The sequence below is a fragment of the Terrapene carolina genome, unplaced genomic scaffold, assembly GCF_002925995.2.
Source record: "Terrapene carolina triunguis isolate 2854851 unplaced genomic scaffold, T_m_triunguis-2.0 Scaffold790, whole genome shotgun sequence".
NCBI classification, from domain to species: domain Eukaryota; kingdom Metazoa; phylum Chordata; order Testudines; family Emydidae; genus Terrapene; species Terrapene triunguis.
In genome coordinates, this window is record NW_020665141.1 from 1,015,904 (window position 1) to 1,030,781 (window position 14,878).

The following is a 14,878-nucleotide window of genomic DNA, read 5'->3' on the forward strand; positions in this document are numbered from 1 at the left end:
TTGCTAAGGCCTCCTCTGGGTCTTGGCTTGTTGCTGGGGCGAGACAGAAGGTACCTGCTTCAGGCAGAGTGGGATCCGTGACTTATTGCTGCAGTTTGCACTGAGGGAGTCACTGGGGTTGTAATGGATGTCTGATGCACGACTCTGTGCAAGAGGGGAAGGAGAAGCCTGGCCCGTCCGAGCTCCTCACAGAATATCTAGTTCTTAAATTATACCCTCTTCTTCTGCCCTCACTGACCCCCATTTTACACCACTGGAGCCACTCACAATTTACACCAGAGAATCAAGCCCCATCAATCATGTTATCACTTCTCTCCAGCCCAGTGTACTTGGTGCCTCTCCCCATCCAACCCATTGAACCTGGGAACTGCGCTCTTCCCATGCGACCCGATAATCCAGCACGTCCAAGAGAGATTTCCCTCCGGTTTGGCCCTGGTGCATCCCCCCCCGACAGCTCAGTGTGCCTGGCCCTAGCCTGCGTCTGATGATCAGTTCGGGCAAACATTTAAATCTGCTGCTCAGCCAAATACCCAGCATTGCTGAAGGACTTAAAGAACGTCAATAAATGCCTCATCCTCCTCTGTGTTTGAGATCTTACACAGCATCCCCAGGCCAGATCAGATCTTCTGCATGGGAAGAGCATTGTCCTACCTTTGCCAATCTTATACGGCATTGTCAGTGACGGACTAAACAAATGTGATTCTGTCAGGACAGCTGTAAAACCAGGGTCGCACCCACTTGGGGGGGGGGAGGGGGTTTTAAATCTCACCTGGCAGTTTTCAGCAGAGTAGGAGGCTTACCCCAGGGACCTGGCCAAACCCCAATGCGGAGGATTATGCACTGCCCATCTGAATTCCTACCATTAGTTCAATGGCAGCTGCATTTCCATAAAGGGGCCCTGCAATTTGTGCTCCTGATTCTTCATGGCCTGGTACCTCATAGTCATTGATCCTGTACGAAGCGGGTGTCACATACCCGCACTGGGGCAAGCAAGCAGAGCACTGTGATATGGTAGGTTTGACACCCTCTTTGCACAAGTGCAAATGACGCCACAAGTCACCGTCAGGCCATGGAGTACTGGGTCTCTGGGGGGGGTGGGTGTGTGTATAATCTGTGGGAGTAGACACACAGTCAGCCAGCCCTCATACATACCCTCTGCAAACCTACTGCACAACCAAGGGAGTCCCACAGCATGTAACCAAGGCCACACAATATAGTGTGTAAGGCACTTCAGGATCTTTCAGGCTGAGCGGCGCCACTTGAATGTAAGATTATTATTATTACTGAGTTAGCACAGCAGGCTTTTGACATTTCAGATCACAGCTTTCCGTAGTAGGCCTTAGTGGGGGAGAGTTTCCCAGGGAAGTGCACAGTCATTTAAAACTAGACCAGACAAACACGAGTAAGTGTCGAGTAGGGACTAATTTTTCATGGGCAGGGAGACGGATGGGGCGTCCTGGCAGGCCTTTTCCAGCTCATATTTCTGTGACGCATCAGAGAGTATCCCAGAATCCCGTGTGCCCTTTGGGTGTTACGTAGCCATTAATGCACATTTACATATATCTGCTCATGGGGGATTGTTATAGACTGAAGCACATGGGATAACAGCATCAGCTCTGGACTATGGAGCAGGGCTATAGAGCTGGTGTGACAGCCTAAGGATTACTGCTAGCTCCAAGAACACTGTGGCGGTCCTGCCTCCTGCGGGTTGCATTTCTCTGCATCCCCATTGCGTCCTCTGAACAGCTTTGCAACGAGGTGTGCATGGGCTCTGAGAACAGGCTTGCAGAGGGGCGGCGCTAGAAATGGTTTGCTTATTCTTAGACCCCAATTCAGCAAGGTGCCTATGAAGCATGCGAATAGTTCCGTTGACTTCAGCGGTGCTACTCGTGTGCTCCAAGTTAGATCCATCGGGGCCCTACAGTGGGGAAATTGCTCCACAGCAGGTGACTCCAAGGACAGCCCCGAGGCTTGGGAGCCCTTTGCACTTGATTAGGGACCCAGCAAACCCACAGACGCAGAGCAGTGCAGACCTGTCCATTTGTTAAGGGTTGTCACCACGGTTATGTCTAATGTGCTTTTGTATAGCAGAATCCGAGATGCAAGTCACTTTAGAACCTGATTATTGGACATCCTCCCCCCCCAGCCAAAACCCACCCACCCCATCATCCCCACGGAGCTCTGTGCAGTGGCCCAGCAAGCCTGTGGCTAGGACTGGCCAAGAGGAAATGCATGAGAGCAACATATTTAGTAAGGGAAGTTCAGTCCAAGGAAATGTTACTTGGGTTCAGTTTCCAAGCTCCCTCCCCTCCCTGTGTCCATATTTCTAACGAGCTCCCTCTCCTTAGCCTGAAGACCAGCCTGCAGAAGAAGCTGAGCCAGGACTCCATGGATTTATCAGGGATTCCCCTGACCATGCGGGATGTCCACCGCATGGCCTATTACCTACAGAACAACGGGAACAACCTCACCGCGGTGGACCTGAGCTTTACCGAGATGACCGACGACATGGTGCGCCTGCTCCTGCCCTTCTTCTGGGCGCTGCCCAATCTCACTCACCTTTCCCTCAACGGCAACCGGCTGACCCGAGCCACCACGAAGGAGCTGACGGACACCATGAAGGACATGAACAAGTTCCCGTGCTTGGCCTGGATAGACCTCGGCAACAATGTGGACGTCTCCTCCATGCCACAGCCTTTGCTGGTGGGCCTGCGCAAGCGCCTCAGCCAGCAGACCACGCTGCCCACCATCTACGAGTCCCTCGACTGTGACGCCGAGTTGTCCGGTGGACACGAGGCCAGCTGCCAGGAGGAGGAGGGATGTGTGGCTGAAGACAAGGACACCCCATGTGACTTCCCCCAACAGTGCTGCGAAAGGTGATTCAGCAGCAGACCTTAGCTGTCGGACTGATGCCGTGGCAAGGAGAGCTCGGAGTACAAACACAATGCAGAAGGCCGGCTTCACCGGCTTCCTTTGGCGCTTCTCTTGCCTTCACTGACATCCCAGACTTGCCGTGTTCTCAGTGAAAGCCTGCTTCCCCCTCCCCCACTGCCAAACCTATCACCCCCATTCCAAACAGGAAGCGGATACTCACAGCGAACCTGGCCTCGGAGCAGGATCTCATTTGAAGATGGGAACTGAGCTGTAGGATTCGGCATATTCCCCAGAGGCTATTGAGGGGAGTTGTGGGGGAGGAAAAACCTAAACAAAAAGCAATGTCTCCTCCTAGGTTCTTTCCTTTCTTCCTTTTCCTCCTTGTCCTGTCATTGTTGGGGCCTGAGACCTGGAGTTGTGAGGTGGGAGCTGCCCCAAGGGTCGAGGGTCTGTCGGGCTTTGTTGAATGCATCAGAGACTGGAGTCAGAGCCCAGCAGAGCGTGTCTTCCCCTTGAGCCTGGCTCAATATGTTTTTTTCCATTGTGTGATTTGTATTAATGTCCAAACAAAGGGAATTGCAATCAGAGGCCCAACAGAGTGTGCAGGCCGGGGAGGACACGTGACATGGAATTGCAGTGTCAGGATATTTAGGGGCAGGGTATGTGTGTGCATTGGTGGAAGGGTGGTGGGGGTGTTGATTGGAAGGGGCGGGGGACAAGGGGAGGGAATAGCCATTCCTTGTGGATTAACATGATCAGTTTTACAAACTGTGCTTTGTACAAAACCAACAAATCAAAACCAAAAGACAGGGGGGGGGGGGGGAAGCTTACGGAAAAGTCCATTATGGTGGGGGCTAGGGGGCGAGATGTGGCAAAGCCGCTGGGCCCGGCCCAAACTGCAGCAGAATTTTGGATTGCTCCTTGTTAGACATGCCGTGCATCTGACCATCTGTAGCCAGGGTTCCTAATATTATAGCTATGATGGGAACGGTCGAGTCACCATTACTAACACCATCCAGGAAACCCAACCAGCGATGCAAGATTCCCAGTGTTTTCCACGTTGCCATGCTGTATGTGAACACAATAAACGGTTCTCTTGGACATGAGAGTAAAGCACGAACGCCGCGTGTGAGCATCTGGGTTATTTGTGCCTCTAGCTAGCAGTGCGCTGGCTGCAAAATATAGCCCAGTGGTCCTGTCACAATGCCCAGGCAGCCCAGGAGAGGCCCTGGTGGGCACTGCTTACATGAATAGCACCAGTGCAATTCTCTTAGCACACTGCAGCACTTTGGTTCATACTATGGGAGAACCCAGGTGCCCTAATCAGGACTAGGGCCCCATTGTGCAAGATGCCAGTCTCTTGTCTGAACCACTAGACAACGCCACCTCTGTTAACATCATAGAACTAATCTACAAGCTCATCTTTCATAGACCTTGAATGGCCTTTCAGCTTGTGTACGCCAGTTTACTTTAACTCAGCATCATTTGTGGGTCAACCAATTTTCTCATAAACCTCAAAAGTAGTCATAGGCATCCAAGCGTAGGGACTTCATGCCCATCACCCAGAAGGGTGACCAGAATCTAATGATCTCTTAGATTTTGTACCTATGTCCTTAAAGCAGGCTAAGGGGAGTCTATCAGGGCTGTTGATACCACCTTGTTTGGCTGCCTGCATAGAATCAGCATTCTGGACCACATCAATTATCCACTTAGTCCAATTCCTCTCTCCCAGAAGTGGCCACTTAAAGTTCCAGGAGAAGGTGCGTAAAATCCTCTAATGCACCTCACCGTGCAATGCTGTGCCAGAGGGGAAATGTCCTCCTGATTCTAGTTGGGTCTTATACTATGAACCAGGAGATCCATGGCGGCAGCGGCAGGCCCAATAGTTCTAGATACTCACACCTCAGTATGGGATTTGTCTGAGCCAGGGCAGAGCGATGTTCGCTCATAGACATGCCCTTGGTTGCTCCGTCAGAGAAATCTGGTGTTTGCCTGTGGCGATCTGGCTGGCCAGCCTGCGTACAGGTGAGAGCAAAATAGAGAGGGAGCTAATGGCCCAGTAAAGATAAAGGGCCAAATCTTTAGGGGGCTCTGGGGCCCACAAGCTGCTCAGACCCACTTCCTTCTTGTGGGCAGGCTACATTTTATTCCAGACCCATCCACCAACACCCATCCAGTGCCACATCACAGTTCTAACCTCTACTTCTTTCAGCTCCTCTTTGCTAGGGCCCGCAGAGGAAAGGCACTTGGGCAGGCACAGCTCCTGTTCACTCTTCATTCCAGCTCACCTAGCCCTGTCCTCTTCCTCTGTAACACCTCCCTCCAGGCAGGCTGGTCAGTTGAGGGCTAATTAGTTCCTTACCTCCCCAGCCTCTCCTGATTAGCTAATTATTCCATCAGCCATTACTGGGGGAACTAATGGAGGCGACAGTGATCTGAGTGCTGGCCCAGCTGTCAGAGCTCTGCACTCTGTCACACCCACGCAGAGGGTGACTCACTCACAGCAGAGGCTGGTGTCTTCTGGAAGGTAAGCAGACAGACAGACTCCACCCAGGTTATCCCTTGGCTATGTAACCCAGAGGCACCCCCTGTGGGATGGAGCACACTGGGCAAATTCCTGAGCTCTGTTATGCCAGTGTAGCCTCATCCACTGACACCAGCAGAGTCCCTCTGGATTTACAACGCTGCGGCAGGCTGAGAGCATAAGTACCGACCGGGTCATGAGGAGAGGAGAGAGCATGCCCCTCAAAAACACCTCCATGAGCCCTAGGAATGGGGAGCAGTGCAAAGCCAGGTAAAGACGTGCTCAGAGCTGGAGGGGACAGAGGAGCTTACAGGAGCAGGATACCAAAGAAGTAACAAAGTTGCAAATAAGATGTTAGCAACCTACCAAATTGTGTTTGGGTTCAGGCCCAGGTGAAAGTCGGCTCTTCTTGGATCCGGAGCAGTTGGCCCATCTCTGCTGAGCCGAAATGGCGAATCCCGTCCTGAGGATGCCCTCCCTTTTGCACCTTCCCCCTAGGTCCAGGCTGTACAATTTTCAGTTTAGAAAGCTGTAGGTGTTCTCACATTGTCTAGGGTGTCAGATCCTTGGCATAGGCCCATGCTATAAAGCACCATACACACCTGTGGCTCTGTAGAAATAATGAGGAACTATTTCCAAGAGGTAAGAACGCAGCGAGCAGCTGGAAGCACCAGCTTGTACAATGTATTTTTATACAATGTACTTCAGAATGGAACCTGTCCAGGTATTTTTCCTACATTGAAAACGTTATTTATTTATATTCATTCTTCATAGCAAGTAGTTGGGAGGTATCTGTTTTTCTCCCCGGGCAGGCATGCTGGTTTCTTATTGTAGGGTTGCTTCTAAAGGCGCCAATTCTACTTCCATTTGTTTCTTTGTATAATAAACAAGGGAGAAAGAAACTAATTGTTTTTGGATGCGGCCTCCCTTCCTGCTCCAGTCAATCACACACATTTAACAGATATAAGAAGGAAAGTCTAGTCTGACTCTCACGGTCTTGACTGTATCCTCTTGTCATTGCAATATACTGGTGGCAGCACAGCCATTGATGGCAGCTGCTTGGGAGCCCGGCAATCGGAGCTCTGTCTAGGCAGTAAGGGATGATTCTTAACAGACAAATGGAATTTGTTTTTCTCTGGGATGAAACCAAATATTTGCTCCTTGGCAGAAAATGGATAGGCCAGGCTGATGCTGCATGGAGCTAGGTAGCTATTAAAAATATCCTCTGTGCTTTATTAGCCAGGCCAGCTCTTTGGAAAATCAGAAATGCATCAAACATCTTGACTGAAGTGTGAGTCACTGAGGGATATTTTAGTGAACTATTTTGTTCTCCTTCAGGAAACTCAGAAAGGGAAACTTGCAACAAGAGAGACTTAGGTTAGATATTAGGAGACACTTTCTAATTCTAAGGCTAGCTAAGAGCTTGACCAGGTTACCTAGGGAGGTCATGCATTCCCCAGCATTTGGAGGTTTTTAAGAAGAGGCTAGACAAACACCTGTCAGGGATGGTCTAGGTATGTTTGGTCCTCAGCACACAGTCTGGACTAGATGATCTCTCCCAGACCCTTCTAGCCCTACATTTCCATGAGTCTATTAACTGAGATCAGAATCTGATCTAGTTTATGCTTGTGCAAATCCTCACTATGGCATTGTATGTTCACATGACACCCAGCTTTTGTATGTGTCATAGGGCTGGTGGAGAAAAAGTGCCTTGTGGCCCACAGAGAGGGAAGAGGCCTATTGCAGCCAGTAATCCACCCAGTCACTTCTCTGTTTAGACAGCATTGTTCCTTCCAATCCCTTTCTAATGCTTTGCCCATGCCTAGTTTCAGTGTCCTGCTGTGAACTAAATAGGGGTGTGGATAGTGCAGTGATGGGAGGCATATGAGACCCTAGATAGATTGAAACCGCATGGGCCAAATTCATGCCTGGTGTAACTCCACTAAAGTCCATGGAGTCACACACAGATGGGAGGGGCAGGGAAGAGACAAACCAGCTTCATCTCCCTTTCTGGTCCAACCAATCGGCTTCCTGGCAGGAATATAGGGTTAGCGTGGCTCCCACTTCCTTGCCGTGCATGATTGTTCTCTCTGAAACCCCACCTGTTTTCACAGAGGCCAGTGCCAGTTTGCTGCCGTTTCTGAAGCAATTCTAGTTCTACACCTCACCATCCCTTCCATTTTGGGAAGGGCAGTGATGCCCTTTGTCCTACACCAGTTGCCCCCTTTTTTGTGCATTGCAGTGGCTGGAGATTCAGCCCAAGGGCTGTCAAGAATTCACAGAGGACATCACAGCACATACCAGGCCTAAAGACGGGAGGGGATAACAGGAGTGGAGGAGAGCACATCTGAGTACTTAGCGGAGTGCAGCTGGGAACTGGACTGCTTCTGCTCCTTGAAGACAGATGATCCCATCACACCCACCAAAACATGGACTTTGTCTGGGCGGCTTCCATTCCAAGCTCTGTCTTAGACCTGCTATGTCATCTGGGGCAAGTCACTTTCCCTCTCTCTGTGCCTCCGTTCCCTTTCCACCATTATCCTGCCTATGTAGACTATACTCCCTTTGGGGCAGGGTCTGTCCCATGCTATATGTCTGTGCAATGCCTAACACAATGGGATTCTGATCTCAGGAAGGCTCTCTTGGCTCTACTGTAATACAAATAAAAATAATTGGCCCATGGCCCTCATCACTAGTAATGCACAGTCCATAGACTGTGGCACACTTTCTGTGTAATAGATATTTATAGCCACAATACAAAAAATATTACCAAGGGACAAAATGTAGCCAATTGTGAAATAGAATGACATGATTTAAATAGATTCCACTGACTGTAAACGAGGGCTGTGAGCACAGTCTAGAATTAGTATATGGTTTTCCACAGGTTTTATAAAGTCCCAGAGAGCCAGCAATTGGGCTGAAGTAAAGCATGGTTACCTACCCTGTGGTTCTTCAAGATGGTGCAGTCCAGGCAGATCCCAGCACGTGCCCTCCATTCCCACTTCTCAGAGCCCTTAGCTACCACAGACATCAAATTGCAAAGGAATTGAGGGTATGTCTACGCTACAGCAGCAAAGCTGAGTCCTACATCCATGGAAGGGGGTTTTATGACACTGTAGTTAATCCACCTCTCCAAAAGGCGGTAGCTAGGTTGACAGAAGAATTCTTCCCTCAACCTAGCTGCATCTACAGTGGGGATTAGGCTTCCCTAACTATCCTGCACAGAGTGTGAAATTTCTCACAACCATGAGTGAGGTAGCTAGGTGGTTGGTCTAATTTTTAGGTGTAGACTAGGCCTCAGGGAGGGGTGTAACTGCTCCATCTTTATGCCCTTGTCTAGGAGCCTCAAGACACAAAGGGCAAACGTGTGGCCCCAACTGGGCGTTGCTATTCAAAAGTCTCTGGTCTTGCACATCTAGTGTGGAATCCACACTGACACATACCCCAAGAAGAACATAAGATCTGATCTTCCCCTGGTATTTGTTCTCTATAATTGATGCTGTGAATGATCTGTTTGCCTGAGGCAGAATATATTCCAAAGAGACATCACAGTTTAAAGGATAATTGCCAAGGAATTGTTCAGGGTTTGGAAGGGGGAATCTTTGTGAGCCCAATGTTCAGGCACAGGCCTCTCTTTCACAGCATCCCAGCATGACATTGGAGGCCTCGAAATAGCACTTGCAGTGGATGCCGAAAATAGGAATTTGGGAGCTTGTGTCCTAAACTAGACAGAGAATTTGAAAACAGATTCTTGTGTGAATTTAACTGTTGGTAAATGGAATGAAATCTAGTCGGCAACATTTCAATCTCTTAGGTAATCAGATAGCCAGGCTTTGTTGGTATTTTCCCCATTTGCCTGTGTACCAATGCAATAGCAATATGGGATGAAGGGATCTATTATCCTGTCTCCAATAGAACAAAGACATTTAACGTGGAGGGGTCAGATCCATGCTACCAACTGACCCCTCTGTCTATTGGGAAACACACAGAGGGGAGGAGAAATGTGACAGGGCAGCCTGCCATTATATATAGTAACTGAGGAGGGAGGCAGAGAGTCACGCATAAGAAGTTAGGGATGGAAGAGATAGACAGAAAACATCCAGGGCAGAACTCTTCCCCTGCCAGAACATTTGCTCGCGCTTTGTCTAGTCCAGAGAGCAATGAAGGCCTCCAGCACTTGCAAGCCATGCAAATAGGCTTTCACCGGTTCCCTTGGACGCCTAAGCCACAACCTAAATACCCTGCACTGTCTAGGCTTTTTTCCTGCTATTTACCCTACGTTTCCCTTTCACCCTTAGATTATTTAGGGTGGAACATGCAGGCATAAACTCTCTCCATGATTCATGTTTACACCATTCCAATAGTTCTATATGCTTCTATTCCCTGCTCTTCACCTCTGCTAGGCTTCTGCTTTTCCATTGTATTGCATATTCAGACTTTGTGAATCTCCTGAGTGCATTGGAATAGAACCATGGCAAATTTGGTCCATTAACTAATTATAAGCTTAAGAAAAATAAAGCAACACCTCCTAACAGATACCTAGAAAAGGCCCATGTTAGTGCCCTAACCACTGGCTAATCCTTCCTCGTTCGCGTGAGCTGCTGGATTCAGTTATAATCAGGACCATCACTAGTCTTACAGGTGATATTTCCTCTGCCCCCACCTCCAAACCAAAGACCTAAGTAAGTTAGCCAAAGTTTCAGGAGTGCTCAGCTAGGCAGGAAGGGGAAGGAAGGTAATTGGTTTGCACCCATCTCTACGAAGAACCTACTCATCTCTCTCCAACCATTCTTTACCCGCTGGAACTGCTGGCATTTTCATCTCTCACTCTCATGCTTTGTGAAGCAACTATTAAAAAGCGTGACGGGAAACAGCCTAAACAAGCTCCTTTTTGCGTGAGCCAAACAACACTGAAGGAGTCATTTAATTCCATCTGCTCAGAGACTCAATTGTAGCCCTCGCTGTGTTACATTAAACACACACACACACACACACACACACACGCTGAGACCACCACGTTCCCTCCCAGCCACCTGGCCTTCCAATGGAAACACACCTGTACGTTCAGGGAACTGGTAGCTAGGATATCAACTGCAGAGCAGCTGCTGCTTTTGGGGAAGCCCCAGCGTCTCTGCTCAGTGGAAGCCAGAACGCCAGGGGAAGGCCTGGCTCCAAGTGTTTTACCTCCAAAGGAGGGTGCTGCGGAAGCTTGGAACCCGAACGTCCGTGATTGAAGCCCAGCTTTCTAAAGACTAAAGGGACTTTAGACTTGGAATAGGCAACTGCTGCAAATCATTTCAGGCCATGTTGCACCTGCCCATTGCTACTGTGCTTTACTCAGACCTACAGGTGTATAGCAGATACCAAAGCCTGCATGGACAGGGTGCTACATGCACAGTTACTTTGCAGCACCGGGGCTCCTGGCTAGTTAGAATATTGGCCCTAGCGGCACCTAGCCTCTAAAGCAACTTCACATTTCCATGGCTAGTCAGTACAGCTCCTCGGAGGAGGCATAAGCATGATGTGTCAGGGTGGAGAACCAGATGCGTGGGGAAGATACCAGCAGCGAGGAGGCTGTTGTGTTTGCCATATCCCCCTACACATTTCTGCAACTGGGGCTTGAATCAGAGCTCAGAACTAGAAGGGAGCTCTGTTCCAGACAACCCAGAAAGGACAAATCAGCCCTATCCCTGACTCCCTCTGAGGCCCCTTCTGCCTCAGTTGCCTTCTCTGTAAAATGGGGATAATTGTATCTGGTTATGTCACAGGGGCATTGTGGGAGGATTAGTTAGATAGTTAACTGTTGTTCAGTCTCTTTTATACGGTATCCTTCAGACATTAGCTGACTGTGAGCTGATGGCTGGACCTGGCAGAGAGAACTTAGTTAACTGCACAGCTCTTCTAAGAACACGAGATCCCCCGAAGAAGGGGCCTGTTTACATGTGATGCAGCTGAAAAGCAAGTTATGGCAAACAAAACCAAACCAAACCCAGTTCCCACACCCCTCCCTTGGAATGATGTGTAAGGAAAAGAAACAGCAGCTGGTTGGCCTGCAGGCTATGTTGGATTCTGAAATGCTAGGTTAATTTCACAATGAGCAAACCTCAAAAGGTCTGGAGAAGCCTCCGAGTATCTCTGCATTATCATCTAAGCAGCTCAAACGTTTTAGGAGCCACTAGGTCTAAATTGCTAGTAAGGTGGCCTTGATCTAGGCTGGATTGAACTCAGATATTCTAACATCTACTGGCCACCATGACCACTGGAAGGGCACTCAACCCCTATTTACGTCCCTAGCAGCAAAGGACAAGGTGCCAGGAAACGCAGCAGGCACCTAAATCTCTAGGAAGTGGTCAGTGCCCACTCTCTGCCAGGACATCTCTTCTCTTTTGAATGCTTTAAAGCATTCAAAAGAGACTTCAAATCAGAAAAGTATCGGTTCAAGAAGTGGCCTAAGTTCCCTTTCTGGAAGGTTGCCTGCTTCTGCTACAATGCCTGGTCGGTCGTGTGAGTCGTTTATGCCGAGGAATCATCAGACCTCTTGAATGAAAGGCTATAAATCAACTAATCCTCTGATCAGTCTTCAATTTCATCTGGCTAGAGTAATGTTTATAGTGCTCATCACCATGGTATTGGAGCAGCTTGCAATCTTTGATGTATTTATCCTCACAACAGCCTCAGGAGGGAGGGCAGTGCTCTCATCCCCATTTCACAGATGGGGAATGAAGCACAGTCACATGCGACTCACCTAAGGTCACACAGGAAGTCTATGTCAGAGGCAGGGCTAGAACCCTGATCTCCTGATTTCTAGTCTTGCATCTTTCCTGCAAGACTATCCTCCTTCTATTTACCCCCTTTCCAGCCTCTCCCAGGTAAGAGACAGAAATCCTTCACTAGCGGAACAGGACTCTGCATCAGGATTGGATCAAACAGTAGCCAGCACCTAGTTAATATCCAGCTACCCCTGGAATCTTTCACAAAATTTACTCTTTCCTTTTTTCACTTGCCAACAGTTTTCAAAACTAAGGCAGATAAAGGCAAAAAGAGGTAAGGCAATAAATCAAAGGAAGAGCAGATCTGATGTACATTAACAAAACTGCCCAACAAGGAAGATCAATGGCTGTTTCCGGGGAACTTGACTAATCAGACCCAGTAGCAAGAAGAGGTAAGTAAAGCTACAAGAGAAGCAACAGACCCCTTTAAAAAACTGAGCTTTAGAAAGACTGATTAGAGACATCCAGCAAGGTGACCTGGATATCCTGAAAGGTGTCAGCCCTAACAGCCCTCTGACAAGCAGCCTACTCTAGACTGGGGGCCTTCCCAACCAGGATGCTAGCAATGAATGTTCAATGTTGTAAATGACCACGGCTGCGAAGTCAGGGTCTTGGCGCTAAGCAGTGTCGATCCAGTGATTAGGGCACTAGCCTGGGACTCATGAGACTGGGGTTCAATTCCCTGCTCTGCCACTGTCTTCCTGTGACACCTCGGGCAAGTCATCTCATCTCTCTCTGCCTCAGATCTCCATGTCTAAGAAGAGGATCATAGTATTTCTCTGCCTCACATGGGCTTTGAGAGAGAATCTGTTAAAGGTGGCGAGATGCTCAGATAGCATAATAGGGGCCATAAGAGTATGACACAAAATAATCTGTTAGGCGTTAAAACACCATCTAATTGGCCTACACAACCAATCTGGACGCAGATCGATATTAAAAATGAGTGCTTGTATCTCCTCAGGAAACACTGACTTTCCCATAATGTGCCCTTTGCCGCTCCACCATACAGCCTCTCTGACCCTTACTTTCACTGGGGTTAGGTGGAATCAAATAAATCTTTACTGAAGATTGCAAAACTTCTGAGCAGAGACTGTCTTTTTCCATTTGTAGACAGTGCTCAGCACATTGTGGGTGCTACTAAAATACAAATAATAAATAAAGGCTTGATAGGCATTGGTTTAGACAGGCAAAACCACTAGGACCTGTGCAAATCACAGCTTATAGTGGTTTCTCTGTTGACACTGGAGGTTTGCATTGGTGCAGCTACACCAGAGTCTGGCTACTGAGCTGAAACCAGGCGAAATCATCACTGCAGACAGTGTGTTTTAAGCCCCAAGGCAGGGCCGGCTCTGGCTTTTTAGCCGCCCCAAGCCAAAAAAAAAAAAAAAAAAAAAAAAAACACGGGGCAGCCATCATGAAGCAAAAAATAAATAAATAAATAAAATAAACCTGTGGCGCGGCCAGAGCGCGGGTGCAGGGGGACCGGTTGGGGAGGGGGGGGAGGAGGAGGGAGCGGGCGGGAAAGAGAGAGAAGGGGGCGGCCAGGGCTACAGCAGGGGCGCTGCCACGCGGCCCCTCCCGCTGCGCCGCCTCCTGCCGCGAGGGCTCCTCTCTGGTCCGCGGGGAGGGAAGGAAGAGACTGCCCTGCAGGGCGCTCTGGTTCTCTGCGCCGCCGCCCCCTACAGGGTGGCCGGAGCAGAACAAGAACAACAACAACAACAAAAGCGTCCGTGCCGCCCTAGGATTGGGCGGAATGCCGCCTCCAACAATCTGCCGCCCCAAGCACCAGCTTGCTCAGCCCTGTCCCAAGGCAAGGTAAAGTGAAAAAACTAATTAAATGCTCAGTGCATACAATCCAATAACAGCAGCAGCAGCAAAGTGCTCTCCTGTGATTCTCTTAGCTTCCCTCAACACATACATACAACTTACAAAACCCCTTTATCAGCCAGGGCTGCAAAATTCTCCATCTAATTACTGATGCTGGAAACCTCCACTCTTCATGGAATCCTATTTGAGAACATTTCTGCTGAGCAGGAGAAGGCTGCACTATGCCAGCTTGTGCAAGGATTTGGCCGTGAGCCATGGCTAATAATCTGTCTGCAGGAGGAACAGGCAATTAATACACAAAAAATACAGACTTCTCTCATTAGAATGTAAAAAGCAGGTAGACAAGAAACCCTGAATGTCATGCACAACATACCCTCCTCAGCTTCCATGTCAGAGATGCTCTATTGTTCTTCTCTGCTAATTCTAGCCATCAGTAAAAGGCTGGGATTGGATTTTCTTTTTAATAAAGAAAACCAAGTCCAGTTAAATCCATCTGATTGAGGCCCATCTACACTACCAAACGCTCTTGTGTTGCAGGACCAGATGACAAGATACCCGAGACAGTTAAAACACAGCTTGGTCTGGCTGAGTAGGCAAGACCCACTGACGTTTTGGCAGTGCCATCTACTAGCATATTGTGACCGATCCCATGATATGGTAGCTATGCATAGCAGGGGTAGGGACCAGGATGGACTCCTAAAGAAAGCACCGGAGGTTTTGGAATCACATCCCTGGGCTATCAAGGATATTACAGGAGTGGGGAGGGGTTTAAAGACTGCTGCGTATTGTCCCACAGCCATCCAAGTCTGTATGTAAGCCACAGCCTATCACCAACCAGGAAGTAGCTTTTACACTGGGGTGTATCATTAGACTAACAAAACAG

General features: G+C 48.9%; 1 protein-coding gene across 1 annotated transcript in view; it reads left to right on the plus strand.

Annotated features, from left to right (window-relative positions):
• The window catches only part of LRRC75B (leucine rich repeat containing 75B), a 33,495-nt gene extending 30,615 nt beyond the window's left edge, over nucleotides 1-2,880 (plus strand). The window contains exon 5 of the mRNA XM_024198037.1: nucleotides 2,349-2,880. Within this exon, the coding sequence (XP_024053805.1) occupies nucleotides 2,349-2,880 (532 nt within the window). The remainder of the gene's footprint in view (nucleotides 1-2,348) is intronic.
• Nucleotides 2,881-14,878: the final 11,998 nt, after the last annotated feature.